The 17,882-nt window shown below is 53.8% G+C and overlaps 5 protein-coding genes across 5 annotated transcripts; 3 read left to right on the top strand and 2 right to left on the bottom strand.

Moving 5' to 3' along the window:
• Nucleotides 1-3,468: 3,468 nt before the first annotated feature.
• G647_00574 (uncharacterized protein) lies at nucleotides 3,469-5,733 on the bottom strand (the record flags this gene model as incomplete). Its single annotated transcript, XM_008723977.1, has 1 exon — nucleotides 3,469-5,733. One exon carries the CDS (start codon nucleotides 5,731-5,733, stop codon nucleotides 3,469-3,471), a length of 2,265 nt encoding a protein of 754 aa, XP_008722199.1.
• Nucleotides 5,734-10,748: 5,015 nt separating this feature from the next.
• G647_00573 (T-complex protein 1 subunit epsilon) lies at nucleotides 10,749-12,506 on the bottom strand (the record flags this gene model as incomplete). The annotated part of the gene is made up of 3 exons (XM_008723976.1): nucleotides 10,749-10,802; nucleotides 10,865-10,944; nucleotides 10,994-12,506. The coding sequence occupies 3 exons, from the start codon at nucleotides 12,504-12,506 to the stop codon at nucleotides 10,749-10,751; spliced, it is 1,647 nt and encodes a 548-aa protein (XP_008722198.1).
• Nucleotides 12,507-13,034: 528 nt separating this feature from the next.
• G647_00572 (uncharacterized protein) lies at nucleotides 13,035-13,882 on the top strand (the record flags this gene model as incomplete). The annotated part of the gene is made up of 2 exons (XM_008723975.1): nucleotides 13,035-13,444; nucleotides 13,501-13,882. The coding sequence occupies 2 exons, from the start codon at nucleotides 13,035-13,037 to the stop codon at nucleotides 13,880-13,882; spliced, it is 792 nt and encodes a 263-aa protein (XP_008722197.1).
• A 948-nt stretch (nucleotides 13,883-14,830) lies between these two features.
• On the top strand, nucleotides 14,831-15,333 carry G647_00571 (uncharacterized protein; the record flags this gene model as incomplete). Its single annotated transcript, XM_008723974.1, has 2 exons — nucleotides 14,831-14,865; nucleotides 14,928-15,333. The coding sequence occupies 2 exons, from the start codon at nucleotides 14,831-14,833 to the stop codon at nucleotides 15,331-15,333; spliced, it is 441 nt and encodes a 146-aa protein (XP_008722196.1).
• Nucleotides 15,334-15,723: 390 nt separating this feature from the next.
• G647_00570 (lysine-tRNA ligase) lies at nucleotides 15,724-17,546 on the top strand (the record flags this gene model as incomplete). The annotated part of the gene is made up of 2 exons (XM_008723973.1): nucleotides 15,724-15,924; nucleotides 15,975-17,546. The coding sequence occupies 2 exons, from the start codon at nucleotides 15,724-15,726 to the stop codon at nucleotides 17,544-17,546; spliced, it is 1,773 nt and encodes a 590-aa protein (XP_008722195.1).
• Nucleotides 17,547-17,882: the final 336 nt, after the last annotated feature.

Here is a 17,882-nt window from a genome sequence, read left to right as displayed (position 1 = left end):
AGTACTGTGGTGTACACAGTACTCGTGGTGTCTGTTCGTAGTGAATCTTAACTCTGGGTACCTAGGCATTCTGGTCACTCGTACTGTGTACATGCCGAGTCTGGAGTGCCGTTGGAGTCTAGGCCTTGATGCGCACACTCTCGCACTGTGGGGTGCATGACCTCCAAATGCTCGACGTGACACTGGCTGGTCGAGTCTAGGTACTTTGTACTTTGTCCTGTGTACCGTGTCGCACGAGGTCGGATTGGGGAATGGCACAGACCCGGGTCGCGACTGTGTCTCGGGGCAATGAGGATCCCACTTCTCCAGGGTACTCCGAACTACATCTCCCGTACGGTCGAGGTGATCGAATCGATAGTAGGGTCCAGTCCCCATGTTGAATATTGTCAAGCTTGGCCCCGCCTCGACATGGCTCAGGAATCGGCGAGGAGCGAGGAGAGCGAAAGGCCAATCTCCAAGCTTCATGCAACGATCCGCGAGGCCGTGTCCAGCAGATACCCAGGACTGAGTACAGTACTCCAACGTGGTGCGGAGGCCATCTCAAAGCCAGTTGCTTCCAGAACAATATCTGCCCAGGATCTGCATGAGGCAAACGTGCGACTTTCGTCCCCCGACCGGAGAGTGTCCGCCCAGCTGAGGCGCCCACGCAAACTCTGCCTTATTGATTGACCGGGCGTCTAGAATATTGCTGAGTTACACGTATCTTTTCCCTTTCGTATCGAGTGTGTTATTCGTCTGTCAAGCTGGTATTATGACGGCGTGCTGACAGCCAACGGTCCCGTGTTTGCCTCCTCGTCGCTCTCGGAATCGACACCCCGAAATGCATTAACAGCAGTGTGGCGACGACGACAGGGAAGGGCCCTGCATTGAATACGCCGGCGCACCACTCACCCAGCTGTTCGGCTTACCCGCGAATATGACGACTCATTTCCACATGCCAAAGACATGACTTCCCTATGATTCGTAGATCTCTTCATCAAGATCGTAATATTGTAACAGGCCTCGTAATTGGTGGCAAGAGAGGCGGCAGAGGCAAATGCCAGAATGGACGATCGAATGTCTGGGGCGACGTCGGTCAGCGGTTGCGCAATCTTCGTCAGATCTCTGGAGTCTCCCTGTGTGCTACACCATCGCCATAGTCCTTCCGAGGGAGGTCAGAACATTGCGGTGAGGAGTGCGTCGGTCTCACACCATGGAAACCGACAGACAGTCGTAGAGCACCCTGTGTTCCGGCCAATATTCGTGTCTTGCGCCCAAGGGAGATTTCCGATGCCGAGGTCAGCCTTCATCCCGACCGACCACGACGGGGGGAGCAGCTCCTGAGACCATCGGATCAGACGTGTCGGGCGAAGTTCCTGTGGTTGCTTGATGCCTCAGGCATGAAGGTCACAACGGCATCGTGGGCTGCCAATCTCCGAGGCTCAGGCGTAGACACACCGAACACAGTCTTTCCATATACCGCTCGAGAACGAATTCGAGTTACAGCGGAGGCCGAGGCGGGACATGTTCTCCTTCGTAGCTTCACGACAGCCTACTGTGGTACAGTGTAGCACTGACAAGCTTCTGATCGTGGTATCGCAGGAATGGACACTCTTGTCATGCTTTCACCGACACTACTCGCACCCTCTCAGAACGCTTTTGCCCGGCGCCACGAATCAGTAGGATTTCCGGATGCCAGGCCATGGGTAAGACGGGCTCGATTCAACACGGCGGTGCTTTCGCTCCCCTCCGCCTTGAACTATCTCGCTGCTGGCCAAGCCAATGGTGCCAGTGGTGCCAGTGTCCTTGCCAGCTATGACATCGAAATATGATCGACAGTGAATTCCCCGTACACTTCTCGCACCGGCAGTGTAATCGCGGTGCAGCCCTCACCCTCGCTATGAGCAGTCCACTTGCTCAAGCCATGACGTACCGAGACGATCCCCCTAGAAAGCTGTGGCCACACACTGCTGTTGCATCTCCCGCGACTCAGCTCGTCAAGCATCATCGATGGACACACAGATAATGGAGCACGGCACCCGAGGGAGTACGAATCGCAACACCCCAAGGCCAGCCAGCAACCCGGCATTCCGCGACCTGACCTCGAGGAAGGCTGAGGCATGCATGCCTGTCGGCGGCGGGGCTCGTCCGTAAGCCAGAAACTCTCCCGCAGGCGGTACATCACAAGTACCCCGGCACGGAGTACTAGGTATCGTGTCCGCAGCTAGAGAGACTCTTGAATTTGCGGGGCAGGGGGCAAATCCTTCACCCACTTGCACCTGTGCGCACGCTTTACGTAGGCTTGGGTGGACACAGTAACAAAGTATTGGAGCTTTGCAAGCCGTGTCAAAAAGGCTCCGCGCGAGAAGCGTACCTCGTACTCGTTCATTGTGGCATTCCGGTTGGTGATCTGCCTCCTGTCACATGTCCCGTGGCTCCGGATGCAACTCTAACTACGGAGTACTCGGTGCCTAGGCAGGTTTTCGAGCCTCGTCGACTCTCACTAAGGAAATAATGCGGGGCCCTCGGGCTTGGGAAAGTAAGCTGTGGGTAGTGGTGCCCGGCCGAGAGGTTCCCAATGTAGCAGAAGAGACTCCGGCCACGGTTGCTGACTCGACCAGAGCGCAGACTTGGGATGCACTCGAGAAATTGGGTCGATGCAACTTTCCAAAGGTTCTAGAAGGAAGGGTGGAGATGGACGAATTGCTCCTCGCCAAGGTCCATCTAGGGAGATCTCGCCGGCCGGTGCCTTTCACCCAGCACCGTTCATTGCGCGGTACTGTAGCATCGACGAAAGACCTGAGACAGCGGTGTCGTTCCACCAGCGCTCTAGGGACGAGTGATGGAAATTGGCAGAGTAACAATACTTTCCCATAAAGGATGATGCACTTGAACTTGTTAAGCCAGTTGCATGGCAGCGACTAACCTGCCTACTGTGGTACAGTGTCTCACACCTGTGCCAACAGTGCCCGGTGCCTGGTACGGAGTACTCATGACGCAGCTGAGTTGCAAAGAAGCCGACTACTGTGTGGGGCAGCTGTTGTCACCTGAGCGAGAACCCTGATCGTACCCTGCTGCCATCTTGACAATCACAGTGTTCATCAGGTGTTGGGGTTGTCGGCGAGTCCACTACGAGCTGACCACGGTGCTAGCAAGACTGCTTGATATTCACTCATAGCCATGTAGACTCTTGCTCCCTTTGAAGTTGTACTCGTATAGGTTCCTCTAGCTTTGTTGTGCGATATGTGACGGATCAGTCAGGAACTAGACGAGACAAGGAAGGTAATAGATATCGGACCAGAGGCGGCGTATGATAGATCATTAGATGTTCCGATCGCATGCGTGAAGCAGAGGGTTGATTGAGTTCCATCATCTGGCTCGCTCTGCAAGTGGCATTGCTACGGCCACCGACGACAAAGTCTTGCAGACCAAGCTATTTACTTCCTCCGGTCGCGGACGGCTTCACTCGATTTTGGCCGTGGAGGCTCATCATCCATCCTTCTTGATATGCTTCGTACCCTGTGCGGCAGCCCCTGCCTTTGCGCTCGGCCGCTTATATTTCCTCTTTTCTTTCCTGCTCATCAGCCGCCTCTCCCTCGTGCCCTGGCCGCCTTCCCAGAACCCACCGACCTTTCTCTGCCTGGTCACGCTCCTGCCACACAGGCCACAGTCGTCACGACGGAAGCGCTGCTCGCGAGAACACCACCCGCACACCATCCTTTCGGCGCGTTCGTTGACGTGAGCCTCGGCGGCGTCGTGGCACCGATCACACGCGTACACGCGATTACAGCAAGAGAAGCGGAACCATCGGTACGAATGGCGGTAGTGGGGACAAGTGCCGTTGCTGGGGAGAGGGGTGCCGGCGGAGATACCTAGATTTTCTTTCCTCGGACGACGCAGTGGCAGGGCCGCGAGCGTGTGTGACACGCGCAGGAATTTGACCTCGTGGATCGTGAACGTCATCTTCGCGTGGCACGAGCGGCATACTTGGATGGGAGTGTCGCCGCGCACGGAGACCACTCCAGGCGGGACCGGGAATGCTGTCGAGCAAGACGAGCAAGTCGGTTGGAAGACGGACGGAAGCATGTCCGTGATGGTGCAGCCTGTCGCTTCGATCGTGCCGGCGCGGATGGTGTTAGCGTGCAGTGTATTGGGCACGTAAAGGAAGGTGAATGAAGTTGAACATTTTGGGCAGGATTCTGTGCGGGTGCTAGAGGCGATGGGACCGGCGTCCTCGCCCTTACTGCTGGCTTTGATCTTGGAGACATCTGAGGGCGTTTTGCAGCGTAGACACTTGACTGAAAGGGACAGGGAGACGAGAGTTAGGAGCTCGATGTTGTGGAGCTCCAGATGGGGGAAGGAAAGATGAATGCCTTTGTCGGTTGAGGTTGATACTGCTGGTGCTGGAAGTGAAGCGCCGCCTTGTTCATCGTCTCCATCATCATCCTCATCTTCACGTTCGTCTTCATACTCATCAGCGTCAGAATAGTCGTCTGAATCATATGAAGACCCCTCAGTTTCGTCCTCTGAATCGTGGTGATCCCATTCCGGTGGACGAGGAATGTACTTCACGTGTGGGCGTTCCTCCTCTAAGTATTCTCGCCTTGGTTCCAATTCGTTACCCAGCAATACTTCAGGCTTTGGCTCCTCGATGGCAGATTGCTCGGTTTGGACATGGGTTTCGGAAGACTCCGCAATCTCTGCCATCTCCGAGACCATTGAGTACATATTTTGCGTCAGATAATTGACATGTGCCATGAGGGTCATGTCCCTTTTACCTCGAGCATGCCTTTCGAAGGCGAGTTGGACTTTCTCCACTTCTGGTCCACTAACACCCTTCAACAACACTGTGCATGGCTCCAGGTTGTAAAGCTTTGGCACCAACAAAGTGACCTCTTTCAGCGACTGAAGGCTGGAAGGGAGTCTGGCTGCCTTGGGTAATTGTACGGGTACATTGAAAGCTGTCCCGTCAGGCGATTTGGAGAAGTTGGGCATCCGGCTCATGCGAGCCTCGAGTTGCCGAACATCAGCTTGTCTCTTAGCCAGAGCATCAGACTTCTGCTGCGGTGTCCACGTTGGGGACACCAGGGCAACGGATACCGGAGAAGGAGATCGATGCCGAGTTGGTTCTGGTATTGGGTGGGAACCTTCAGTTCTCTTGTCCGCATTGGCAATGATCTTGACGGTCTGTGCCTTTTCTGTCGTCAGGAATTTCTCTAAATTTCTGTCCAAGTCGTTCAACAGCGCTAAGAGTGTCTTCTGCGGCGAGCTCGCGACAAGGCTGTCGAAACCATTTTCCACATTGATCTGGAAGCCTCGTGCCATCTCAGCATTGGTGATTCGGATCGTCGGCTTGCCATGTTGCGGGTAGCCGGCCGGAACAGTCAGGCTGCATCGCAGTCCTCCCTGCAATTCGAAGGGGAAATCCGGATCCGACGGAGCCAGAGAGAATGTCAGGAGGGTTCCGTCTTGCGTCTCGCTGCGGGCCGGACTGAATCTCTTGAGCACTTGACCTAGCTGGAATTCACGCGGATTGGATTGCTGGAGCTGCGAGACCGGCTTCTGACTCGGACTTCGTCGAGAAACGGAGATTCTAGCTGGATGAGGAAGAGCCTGCGGTTCGTTTCCAACTGAAAAGTCTGCTCTGTGTTGGGCCTGCTGCCGGCCAGGCGTCTGATCCGTGGATGGGGCTTTTCCCTTGCTCTGAACGTGTCTGTACGGACATTGAGAGCCAGCTCGACAACCTACCACCATTTGTCAGAGTTGCCATCACGTGCGGTGATGCCCATGTGTGATTGAATTCCACGGGCGGGTACGGAATACAAGACGAGCACTATCGTTGTGGTGCGAGACCAGGCATCAGGCTCGTCCCCCTGGACGATACTCGACCCGGGGCTCATTTGAGAGAAACGTTTCATGGCAACAGCCAATGAGAAAATTGAAATGCAAAAGACAGAGGAAAAATACCTTTGTTCGTATTGAAGAAGCGGCATACCCTTGGCTGTGCTTGAGCCGATCTCACAGGATCAGGTTGTTGATGCACAGGTTGTGGTTGATGCTCATTTTGGCTGCTGACACGGTCGGCTTGGTGGTTGGTGCCTGGACTCGGGCGCAAGCCGCGATCAGCAATTGGAACAAGTCAGCAATCAGATGACCGGAGGGCAGTGTTTCAACGGTTGAACCATATCGTGTACATCACCCCAGGCTAGGAACGGATTCGACGCGGAGGCGCCTTGGGGTTCGTTTACGCGGGGGCCGCCTCTGAATGGTGGAATTGCGATTGAATCGGGATTAATGCAAGGCAAAAGCGCGCAAACAAAGAAACTGCAGGCTTACTGAGGCTGGAATCGTCAAGTGACATCTTGTTGATGACTTGGCACAGTGGCTAGCAGAATGGTTAGACACAAAGGTTCCGTTCCTTGATTTGCGCCGTGTCGGTTTCAGGCGCAGATGATAAGATCGTCCAGTGTCGGCAGACCAGGTTCGGTTATAGGGACGTTGGGATGAGAGACGCGAGACTTCCAAATCTGATGACGGAGTGACGGTGGAGTCTACACGGTACGAGGACGGAGTATAGGAGATGAAGATCGAGTGATGGGAGGGCGAATGGAGGCGAAGGAAAGGTCAAGTGACTCGAACGAGGCACCAAAACTCTCTGCCAACGTCTTATGAGGCTGCGACCAGCGCATCAATATGCTCTCTCGGTAATGAGATACAGTGATCTGAGATCGAGTCACATAAACGTCAAGACTGCGATCGCTTTGTGGCGAGGAAGTGACTCGTCGTTGACTTCTGACTCACTTTGGTGTCTTCTCACACTCACCTCGCACTCACCTTGGACTCTTGCCTCGTTTACAGTGACATCATCGGAAATGACAAAAATGACTGGGTGTTGGCCACCTGATGACTCTTGTGATGCTCTGCTGCTCTCAGCTGTCCGAGCATGCAGTTTACTTTGTGTTCTCCTCCCGCGTACGAGTACACTGTACTGTAACGAAAGCCGGGTGCAGACTTGTCGACGTTTGCATCCAAGTCCGATCTGTTCCCAATCTCGGCGCCCCCAGTCCAGGTAAGGTACACAGTGCAGGAAATATCGAAACAGCGGCACATGGTCAACGTGACCATTTCAACCGCACTCACTGGCTGCTCATGTGTAACAAGTCACGGCGGCTAGGTGAAGGGGTCGCCTCAGAGCAAGATCTCCCCTAGCCTCATCACTAACCCCGAAACCATCTCATTCCTGAATCGCAGTCGGTCAAGCCGTCCTATCGCTGGCGCAGGGGGTTGGTAAACACATCCTCAGTGCGTCGGCTATCTTCGAAGTTGCTTATTCTCCGCTGTTCGATGCGACCCTCCATCCCGTTCCTGTACAGCGACCACGGAGACTCGGTATGCAAACCGTTCAAGGTCCTATTCATCTCTCCCTTGTAGCGTCAGTTGAGGAGACCCGGTGGACTCCGTACGTATGCATGCTGTGTACACTGCTTCGACACCCCACGTGGAAGTCCAACCTCCGGTCTCGCTGGACTGCTTCTGCCACACATCACCCCTGGCGCCTGGGAGGTGGGAGGGTGGGATGTCAATTCAGGGTCATAATTGCCACTACCGCTCGCCTGTTTGACCGCCGTATCTGCGGTTCGGAAGCTGCCGTTCCCGGTTGACAACGTTCAGCTCCACAGCCTGGTCACGCGCAACTATCACGCCTTGTGCACAGTACTACCCAGTATACTCCGTACCGTGGTACACACTGCCTCTCAAGTATACCCAGTAGTCTGCGCCGGTCAGTATGTGGGTCGATTAGTTACCCGCGGGCAGTCGATAGCTCTTACTGTCAAGGGCGCCACTCGATCTGGCCATCAAACTTTGCCCCCTTCACTGTTTCCTCTGTGCTTCCGAGAGTGTGGGATTGACCTCCTATTTTCTTTATCTAATACTTTCAAATTACCAGGTCAATACAAGAGAACAAGCCCACGTCGTCCTCAGCATGTTCACCCGTGCGGTCCCGCTACAGCTCCAAGAACGACGGTGACCGACTGCTGGCCCTAGTTGATACTTGGACGGTGGCTGATGCGATCTGACAGCGTTGCAAGGCCTCCCTATCCACGCGGGAGGAAGCGGCGGCTCGATCCTGCGATTGCGTCTGCGAATTTATCCCTTCCACTTTCCAATCAAATTGTCACGCCTGTCCACCTGTCGAATGTGTTGATTGCCCGGCTCGCCGCGCGCAGCCCAACTAGTCGGGTCCGGATGTCTTGACAGAACCCTGCGGTAAAACTGCAACACCCAGGAAATCAAACATTTTGGTGGCGCTTCGGGTCTTCTGGACCCCAGCTTTGTTACTCGGGCGTCGACATCTGCGACCGCAGGCCCTTTTTGGGAAAGTGACACACAATGGCCTGATGCTTCCATACCTCGTATGCAGGGAACCCAGTCCAATGGCTCCATCTCACCGGATCGGCCGTCTATTTTGGCTCGGCCCCAACCTCAAGGAGGACCTTAATCAATAATCACTCGCATGTGCTTTCATGGCTGTGATTCTTTCGACCGGAGTATGGGTCGACCTCAGACCACTTCCTGCAGCATCGACGGATGAGTACGGAAGGCAGCTCCCTCGGCGACTCGCAGCCAGGCGAATTAGGTAGACGATGTTGTTGAGACGCTCACGGAGTACGGAGTACCCTTCCTATCTCTGTTCTCCGAGTTGCCACAGCGGTCAAGGATAACACAGCCTCATGTCACGGAAGAGTTGGACAAAGTGATTCTGCATTTGCGATGGGCGGAACCCAGGCTAGCAGTTTGTTTATGCCATATATCGACCTCTGTTGCTTCGAACGATAATCTGCGACGCAAAATTGTAGAGGTCAGCAGGTTGCTCTCTTTTCATGCTACGTAGACCGCCACCTTTAGCGGACGCTTCGCTGGCTCAGCGCCCCAGCAGTTCAAGATGGATCCCCGGCGCAAATGAAACCGTATATCTCTTCCACGCCATGAGAGCTCATCACTTGTTGCCGCCCTGTTTCGAGCTGCAAAACCGTATCGGCTGCTCGCTGCCCTGTGACCTTCATCCACAGCTCAAAGGAGCCGGTTACGCACACCTTTCCGAGCAAGAGATACTTGCGCACGATGTGTTTCAGCTGCGTGAAGTCGATAAGTCCAATTGCTGTAAGTAATCTCCGAGTGAGGCCGGCGAAGAAAACTTCTGAGTCCAGTACTTTTGGCTGCCAGCGCGCCCAAGACGGTGAGCCAGGGGTCAGGAGTCGTGCTGGCTTCTCGGATTACAGGCAACGCCGCTGTGAGACTCTCGAAGCACCATTGCTTATTCATCGTCGACTAGATGGGTCTTCTGTTGCGTTGCTCCTACCTGCTGCCGGCGAGCAGCGGAAACCGGGGATGACATTCGCCTGTCGTCCTCGGTTGCTTGACCGAAGACACATCCAGTAGTTTTCGGTGCGCAAGCGGAAACACGACCCCGTAGCTGAACATCAGGGCACCAAGACGGCAGAGTTCTTCATCGTCTTCTTGGTATTTCGGCAGACGGAGCAGTCAGTACTACATGAGGTTGTGGCTAACGTTCGTCTCCCATGACGCGGAAGACGCAGATAGGGTCGGAAAGCCTTCATCGTCAATGTCAGCAATTCTCTCCAATTAAAGGTAACATATGCACAGGTCGAGTAGTAGGTCTTTCAAGTCAGTATCTGTGATGGCGGGAAAGATTTGGTTTGTCCTTTCTCATGGCGGACGCATCATTCACACCTGATTCTCCCTCTAGCAGGTTCGGGCTCGTGGTGCTGAAGCGAACCGGCTTTTCTTGGTCTGCAATAAGCCGATATCTTCTTAGCCTCTTCGTTCTGCTGCTCTTCTGCAACCTGAAAGCAAGACAACCGGTCAATCAACATGGAATCTCGAGGCCTGGCGGGCGACGCACGACAAGCCGTCTTGATGCAACATTTTCTGGATTTTCCTTCTAGCGCTCAGCTCTGGAACAAAGGCTCCGCCCCGTCATCATCTAGTCTCGCTTCCTTGGGGAGCATTCTCTCATACATAATTCTGGGCAACTGGCTCTCCATAATACAGATCTTGAGGTCCGTCAGGAACGTCATCAACATGAACTCAGCACGGTATGACATGGAATATTAAAGTACGCTCTTAGACGTCCCTGAAATCCAAGCATTTTGCCAGGTTAAGATCGTAGGGTTAACGGCTACTGGGAGACTTTGAACTAAATTCTTAACCATCCAAATCAGTCCTCCCACGCGGACCACCCAGTCGATGCAAGCTGCTTAGCCACTTGATATCAAGTCAGGTCTTGTGTTGGTCAGTCGTTCAGAATGCAAGGCTTGCGGAACGGCTCATCGTGCCCTTGGTCATCCGTGACACGAGATTGCGCAAAGACCCTGTGTTTCCAAGGCGTCGTCTGTTAGCAAAGACTAGCACTGCCATCCAGTATGCTCTAGCATCGAAGTGGGAAATAGACTTTTGCTTGCTGGAGAAGAAATGGACGACGAGATGTTTGTTTAGCTGAATGTGCCATTGGTGGTATTCAAGGTGAGAAGGACAAGCCCTTCCAATCACAAGCCGGACAGACAGCAGAACAACGCTGGCCAAGGTGGAAACCATAGCGTCAGTGACATTTGGTGACCTCAATCATCCTTCATTCTTCTATCTCCTTTTCGGGTGGGTATCATATCGGTACATGGGTCGTAGCTTTTGTTCATGCAGGCTCTTCTGATGGCTCCGAGGAATGCTGATGCCATGCCGCTGAAACAGGTCTAAAAGTCATTGTCGTCGCTTCCGGCCACAATCACATTGTTGATTTTCAATACCTGGTGAATATTGGTGAGTGGAGGTGATCAGAAACGGTCAATGTCAGAGTCTATGGACTTACCATCCGGCACAACTGAGTTGCAAGCAGCAACTGTTGGCGCTTCCCAATCAGTGGATCGATCACGAAGTTTTCGCGCATATCTATCGCCTGTCAGTGATTGTCCAGAACTGGGCGTCATGAATGAATTACCGTTGTTGCCGGTTTGCATGCAGTCAACACCTAGCCTGGAGTTGTGTTCTCTGATCTGCCGTGACTTGACTTCGGCCAAGGTCTCGATTGGACTCAAGCCAGAGTTCTCCGCAAGCGCCATCGGGATCGCATCAAGAGCATCAGCAAAGGCTCTCATAGCATATTGCTCCAAACCCGGAGACTTCGATGCAGCGTCCTCGACTGCTATTGAGCACGCAATCTCAGCAGCTCCGCCACCGTAGACGACTCTGTTGTCCCTGACCAGGTTCCGTACGACACAGAGAGCGTCGTGGAGAGATCTCTTCGCCTCATCAATGATCATCTTGTTACTGCCCCTGACGAAAACTGTGACCGCTCGCGTGTTCGCACACTCCTCGATAACAAGCATCTTTTCACGCGTCGTGCCGAATGTCATCTCTCTTACTACACCAGCCTTGCCGAGTTTCTCTGCGCTGAGGTCCTCGAAACGAGGCACGATCCTGCCATTTGTCGCGATAGCGATCAGCTCGATCTCGGGGCCACCCACCCATCGTACAGCCGGCAGCTTGTTCTGAAGTAGCAGATGGTTTGCTTCATCATCAAAACCCCACTGACAGATGACAAGATTAGCGCCCGTGGCTTTGATCATGTCGATCATTTCGATGAATTTGTTTCTCTCGTACTGCTGCAATTTTTGGAATTCTGCAACAGTGGAGATATCGAGTTTATGTTTCGTCTTCGGTTTCGGAGGTTCGAAGGCACATGTGAGGATGGCTAGCTTCGCATCTCTCACCTCACTAGGCATCTGTGGGTGAGAAAAGTCCTTGTCCACGATGACACCTTTGACGAGGAGGGAGTCCTCGATCGAGCCCCCAGCTTTACCATCGACCTTGATCAGCTCAAAGTCAACGTCTTTGCGTTCCAGGTCGGCGACTGACATGACAGCGTCGACAGCGATCTTCGCAAACTGGTCATGGGCCTTGCTGACGATTTTACTTCCCAGGCTCGTCTTTGCAACCTTCATCAGATTTTCTTGTCTGTCACGAGTGAAGGTGATCTCGTCGCTGATCTGGTCTAGATGTGCCACAGCAACCTCGCACGCCTGATCGAAGCCATCCGCGATCCGTATGGGGTGGATTCCCTTGTCGATCAGGTCCGCGGCTTGGTCGAGCAGAGCAGCGGCCAAGACGACTACACCCGTAGTGCCATCACCAATCTCTTCGTCTTGTGATTTTGAAAGTTCCACCATGAGTTTGGCGATTGGATGTGTCAACTCCATCTCGGACATAATTGTGCGGCCATCGTTGGAAATTTGAATATCGCCGTCAGGGGATATGAGGATCTTATCAAGGCCTCGAGGACCCAGGGATGTTCGGACGATGTTGGCGACTGTGCGGGCTGCAACGATGTGCTGCTTGACGGCATCCGTGCCGTGCGCTCGTTTCTTCTTTCCTTGATCTCGAACGATGATAAAAGGTCGTCCGCTCTCATCTTTGGCTATCTGAGCCTGCGAGAGGTCCAGCTGCATCGCCATAACGCCAGAGATCTCCGACACCAACCTCCACCGCTCCTACTCCCCGTGGGTGAATGGGTCTACTGCCTTGTAAAGCGAATGTGGTCGTGGGTTTAGCGGAGCCTGTCTTGTTGGATGATCGAAAAGTAAAATGTGTAATAGAGAGTCAGCGGACCACGGCCTTTCTTCCGACCTGCGACCTTCGTTCTTCCTACACTGGGAGTCCTGCCAAATAGAAAGGAGAGGCTCAGACTGCGCGTCCGAGTTTCTGTCTTCTCGATGGTATGCCTTCAAAATTTTGGAGTGTGTCCCGCACTCCACCGTATATCTTCTCCACTTATATCTTAGTGGCTCTATGCGTGGCCGTAATATTCAGCCCTACTCTGTCGTGTCCGGCCTCTGAACGAGCCATCGCATCCTGTCGCATCGCATTGCAGCCGCACGAGTCCGACTTCACGCACTCTAAGCTCAGGATGCACGACATTCTTCTGCCGCATCGAGCCGTATCTTTCTTCTTCGTTCACTCGTTCCTTGGTGCACCGGCGCGAAATGCCTCGACTTGAGGGTACGTCCAAGCTCAGACTCGAACCACTTCTCAGCTACTTACGCTTGTTAGGGGATGACGGCTCCGACATCGACGACGTCTACGAAGATGCAGGAATCGACGTGGACACCGAAGTAAAAGAACAACTCAATGGCGAATTGGAGGACAAGCTTGACGAGGATGGAGATTTAGCGCCCAGTCAAGCGAAAGACGACGGCGGTGACCAGGCGACCACGGCCAAAGCACACGAAGGTGATGAAGAAGACGAGGACGAGGAAGATGAAGATGGGGAGGAATACAATGTCGAATCAATCCGGGACCACAAGTGGGTCAAGGGAGAGCTGCTTTACTTCATCAAATGGCAAGGCTATCCGGCTTCGCAAAACACGTGGGAACCTGAAGAACATCTTCTGCCGTATGATCGCGACCCTCATCGTCAAGCGCGCCAGGACTAACACGTCAGCCTGACAGACATTCGCGTCTAATCCTTGCGGCATACCACAAAAAGATTGGGGGTGCACCACAGGCACCTATGAAGAGGGGCAAATCAAAACAGAGCCTACGGGAAACGGCCTCTTCTGAAGATCTTCCAGCACCCAAGCGTCAGAAGCGCAATGGCGCGAAAGATGTGAAAGAGACTGAACCAGACCTGTCCTGGTTGCCCAAGGGTGATCACTGGGAGGACCAAGTCGCCAAGGTTGAGACGATTGAGCGCGACGAAGAGACCAGACAGCTACTAGCATACATCCTATTCAAGAACGGCAAACGGTCCAAGATCAGCATGGACATGGTCTACAAATACTGTCCCAGACCTATGCTCAGGTTCTACGAGGAGCATTTGAAGTTCAAGTGAGCAAAAGGTGCTTGACATAATGACTGCGCGCTTGCTCACAGACGGTTCAGTGATTGAACGCAGATCATCCCTGTCACTGTACAATACCCCTCCGCATTCCGCGATTCTTTGACGCGTCTTGGACCGCGACTTCTCATGATTGGTGATGTTGATTTGTGCATGGCGCAGGAACGGAAGGGAGGCATGTATCCGGATGAATCGTCGCTTTCAAGCAGAGCGAGATTGCCATGGTGCTGGGAATCAGCAAGCAGTGATGAAACTGAGCTGATACTGATGCGCTCAAGCTTGGAACCCTCAGCGTGAATCACGCGGCCCTGAACGCGACCAGGGCTAGAGGCCCGCTGGAGTTTGGAACGTGGCAATCCAACAAACAGTTGGCTGAGAGCAAACGGACTTTCTACGACCCACAGCGCTTGGGCTGATGAAGGAAGGACTGCAAAAACTGCGGCCAGCTTAGAAATTCCATGGCAAAGCGTGATTCAGAAACGCGCTCATCGAAGGTTTCTGTCCTTTGCTCTCACGTTCTTCCGCAGCGCCAGGTACCAGCGACCGTACATGAACATGTGCAGGGGACATGATTCAGATTACTGAATGCTTCCGTCAACTAGAGCAATGCCTAACCTAGAAATGCTTGAATTCCCGAGATAGTATGTCGCCATTGGGCTCGGTTCACGCTCTAGGCTCAACCGCGCGCTCCAGTGTTGCGAAGAAACCGACTCGGGTACGGAGTACTTCGTACATGCTTGACTCTGAGTCCGACAGCCACCGGCCTAAGATTCCTCCGCCAGCCTGCGTCTGGGTGGCACAACAATCGCCCAAAGGAGCTTCAAAACAACGTTGCCTGTTGCCTTAAAGCCCCAGTTGAAGTCGCGTCAAGCTCAGTCTTCACACAGTTCAGACACGCGCTCGTTGAATTCAGTCACAGACGCGAGCAAAGGACAAGCAGAAATGGTTTACACGCTCACAACCCCCAACGGCTACGGGTAAGTGGCCCCTTTGGTGCACGCAACAGGGCAGCTTGACGTATCTGACCGAGTGTCTATAGCTATGTCGCCCTCATCGCGCTGGGAGGGATCCCGCTTCTCTCGAATATACAAGGCAACGTGGTGACATTCCTGCGCAAACCAGCAAACGTCCCTTATCCGAACGCGTATGCGTCGCATGAACAGGCAAAGGAGAGCCAAGATGCCTACAAATTCAATTGCGCCCAGAGAGCGCATGCCAACTTGCTCGAGAACATGCCCCAAACTATGGCTACCATGCTCTTCGCAGGACTGGAGTATCCCACCGTAACAGCAGCGCTGGGGTTGGGATGGTTGCTGGCTCGCAGTCTGTACGCCTTCGGCTACATCAAGTATAACAAGCGGTATAGCTTGGGTGGATGGGCATTCTGGCTGTGTCAGGGAGGTCTTTGGGCATTGTCCTGTGCAACGGCACTGAAGATGCTTTAAGAGATGGGTTCTCGACAACCATTGCCAGGCCGGAGGGAATTAGAGATTGTAGAAGGTATTAGGACCTTGGTAGCACACCATATTGCTCTGAGCTGAGCCTGATTCTCAATTGAAGACCTGCGCGCGGAATGGTCTCTGGTGAAACGTGACTCGGAGAATATGAAGTGAGGATCAACAACAGAAGCGAGGCACTTTTGACGCCTCAACTGGGCAACGGCGGCGAGGACGGATTCACTAGTCAGGCACGCGAGAAGAGTCACATTATCCCCCGCACTCAAGTGGGGTCTTAATTCGAGTCAAAATATTTGGTGACTCTTCGCACAACGACGTATAATTTTCATTCTGCCATCGCCCTGCCATCTTCTCAGTCTCACGGCCACGAGTCACACCATGGCCGATGCAACGGAGTCCATTGCGCAAGACGCGGCGAACTTACACTTGGATGAGGTGACCGGAGAGCGCGTATCGAAGTCAGAGCTCAAGAAGAGACAGAAGCAAAGACAAGTGGAGGAGAGGAAGAGAGAAAAGGCTGCTGCAGCACCGCCCAAGGCGGCAGCGAAGAAGGAGGCCGAGGTTGAGCTCACCCCCAATGTCAGGATTCCACACGGCGCCCCAAGTTTCCAGTACTGACACGATTGCAGCAATACTTCGAGATCAGAAGTCGCGAGGTCGTGCGACTCAAGAACAGCCATGACCCGAACCCATATCCCCACAAGTTCGAGGTCAACATAGAGATTGACGAGTTCAAGAAGCAGTACGCCCATCTCAAGCCCGGGGAGACAGAAGAAGTCGAGATACGAGTCGCAGGCCGGGTATACGTCAAGCGTTCCGCAGGTGCGAAGCTGGTGTTTTACGATGTGATCGACGGCAACACCAAGGTCCAGATCATGTGTCAAGCCCAAGACGCTGAAGGCGACTTTGAGAGAGTCCACGGGCTGATACACAGAGGTGACATTATCGGTGTCATCGGCTATCCTCGTCGTACGGCGCCCAAGAACCGTCCAAACGATGGCGAGCTCTCTGTCTGCGCCCGCCAGGTCATCCTCCTCACTCCATGCCTACAACAACTCCCCGATACCACCGGTTTCCATTCTGGAGAGCTAAATGTAGAGACACGCTTTCGTCAACGATATTTCGACCTCTTGATGAATGCGAAATCTCGCAACATCCTCATCACTCGAGCACGAGTCGTCTCATACATCCGGCGCTACTTCGATTCCAATGGCTTCGTAGAAGTGGAGACACCAATGATGAACCAGATTGCTGGCGGCGCTACAGCGAGGCCCTTCAAGACCTTTATCAACGAGTACAAACAGGACATGTTCATGCGCGTCGCCCCTGAGCTGTACCTCAAGATGCTTGTCGTCGGCGGCATCAAACGAGTCTACGAGCTGGGCAAGCAATTCCGCAACGAGGGTGCCGACCTGACGCACAATCCAGAGTTTACCACCTGCGAGTTCTACGAAGCCTACGCTGACGTGTTCGACGTCATGAACCGCACAGAGGAGCTGGTCTCGGGCCTTGTCCAAGAGATCCACGGCAGCCAGCAGACAACCTTCACCACCCAGGAGGGCGAGGAGTACCAAGTCGACTGGTCACGCCCCTGGAAGCGCGTCGACATGATCCCGGCCCTCGAGGAAGCGACGGGCGAGAAGTTCCCTCCCGGGGACCAGCTTCATACCGACGAAACCAGCGCCTTCCTCAAGGCCGTCCTCAAGAAGTGCAACGTCGAGTGTTCGCCGCCGCTGACCAACGCTCGCATGCTCGACAAGCTGGTCGGAGAATTCATAGAAGAAAAGTGCATCAACCCGACTTTCATCACCGGACACCCGCAGATCATGTCCCCTCTGGCCAAATACCACCGCTCACGACCCGGCATCTGCGAACGCTTCGAAGCGTTTGTGTGCAAGAAGGAAATCGTCAACGCCTACACCGAGTTGAATGACCCCTTTGAGCAGCGCGCGCGGTTCGAAGAGCAGGCCCGTCAGAAAGAACAAGGCGACGATGAAGCACAGTTGATTGATGAGAATTTCATTCGCGCCCTGGAATATGGCTTGCCACCCACGGGAGGCTGGGGTATGGGAATCGACAGGATTGTCATGTTCCTGACGAACAACTACAGCATCCGCGAGGTCTTGGCCTTCCCCTTCATGAAGGAAGATCAGAAGAGTGCCGTGGCCGGCGAGTTGGCTGCGACAAGACCAGCCCCCTGAGGAGAGTTTGGATGGCATTTTGAGAGATATGAGACACGAGTGGGTCTGTGGTTGGAGAATTTCCAGCTCCATTGTCGGAGCCTTGAACAGTTTATTTTTACGTTACAAGAACTACGGCAGCCACCACAAGTGGGAGGTCGCTGGGGACGAAGGATGAAATGCAGGTTCTACAATGGTGGGCATGATTGTGCGGACCGAGCAGCTGATGCTTGTGCTTTTGGATGGATACGAATGAACGCTGCATGCCATTGTGAGGGTGCATAGACGAGAGCGGCGCCCGGTCAAGAGCGACACGCAGAAAGCTTGTGGCAGTATTACGACTTGTCAAGAATGAGA

Source organism: Cladophialophora carrionii, assembly GCF_000365165.1.
Source record: "Cladophialophora carrionii CBS 160.54 unplaced genomic scaffold supercont1.1, whole genome shotgun sequence".
Taxonomy (NCBI): domain Eukaryota; kingdom Fungi; phylum Ascomycota; class Eurotiomycetes; order Chaetothyriales; family Herpotrichiellaceae; genus Cladophialophora; species Cladophialophora carrionii.
Note: the sequence above shows the minus strand (reverse complement) of the source record. Positions and strands in the feature narration are given on the sequence as shown.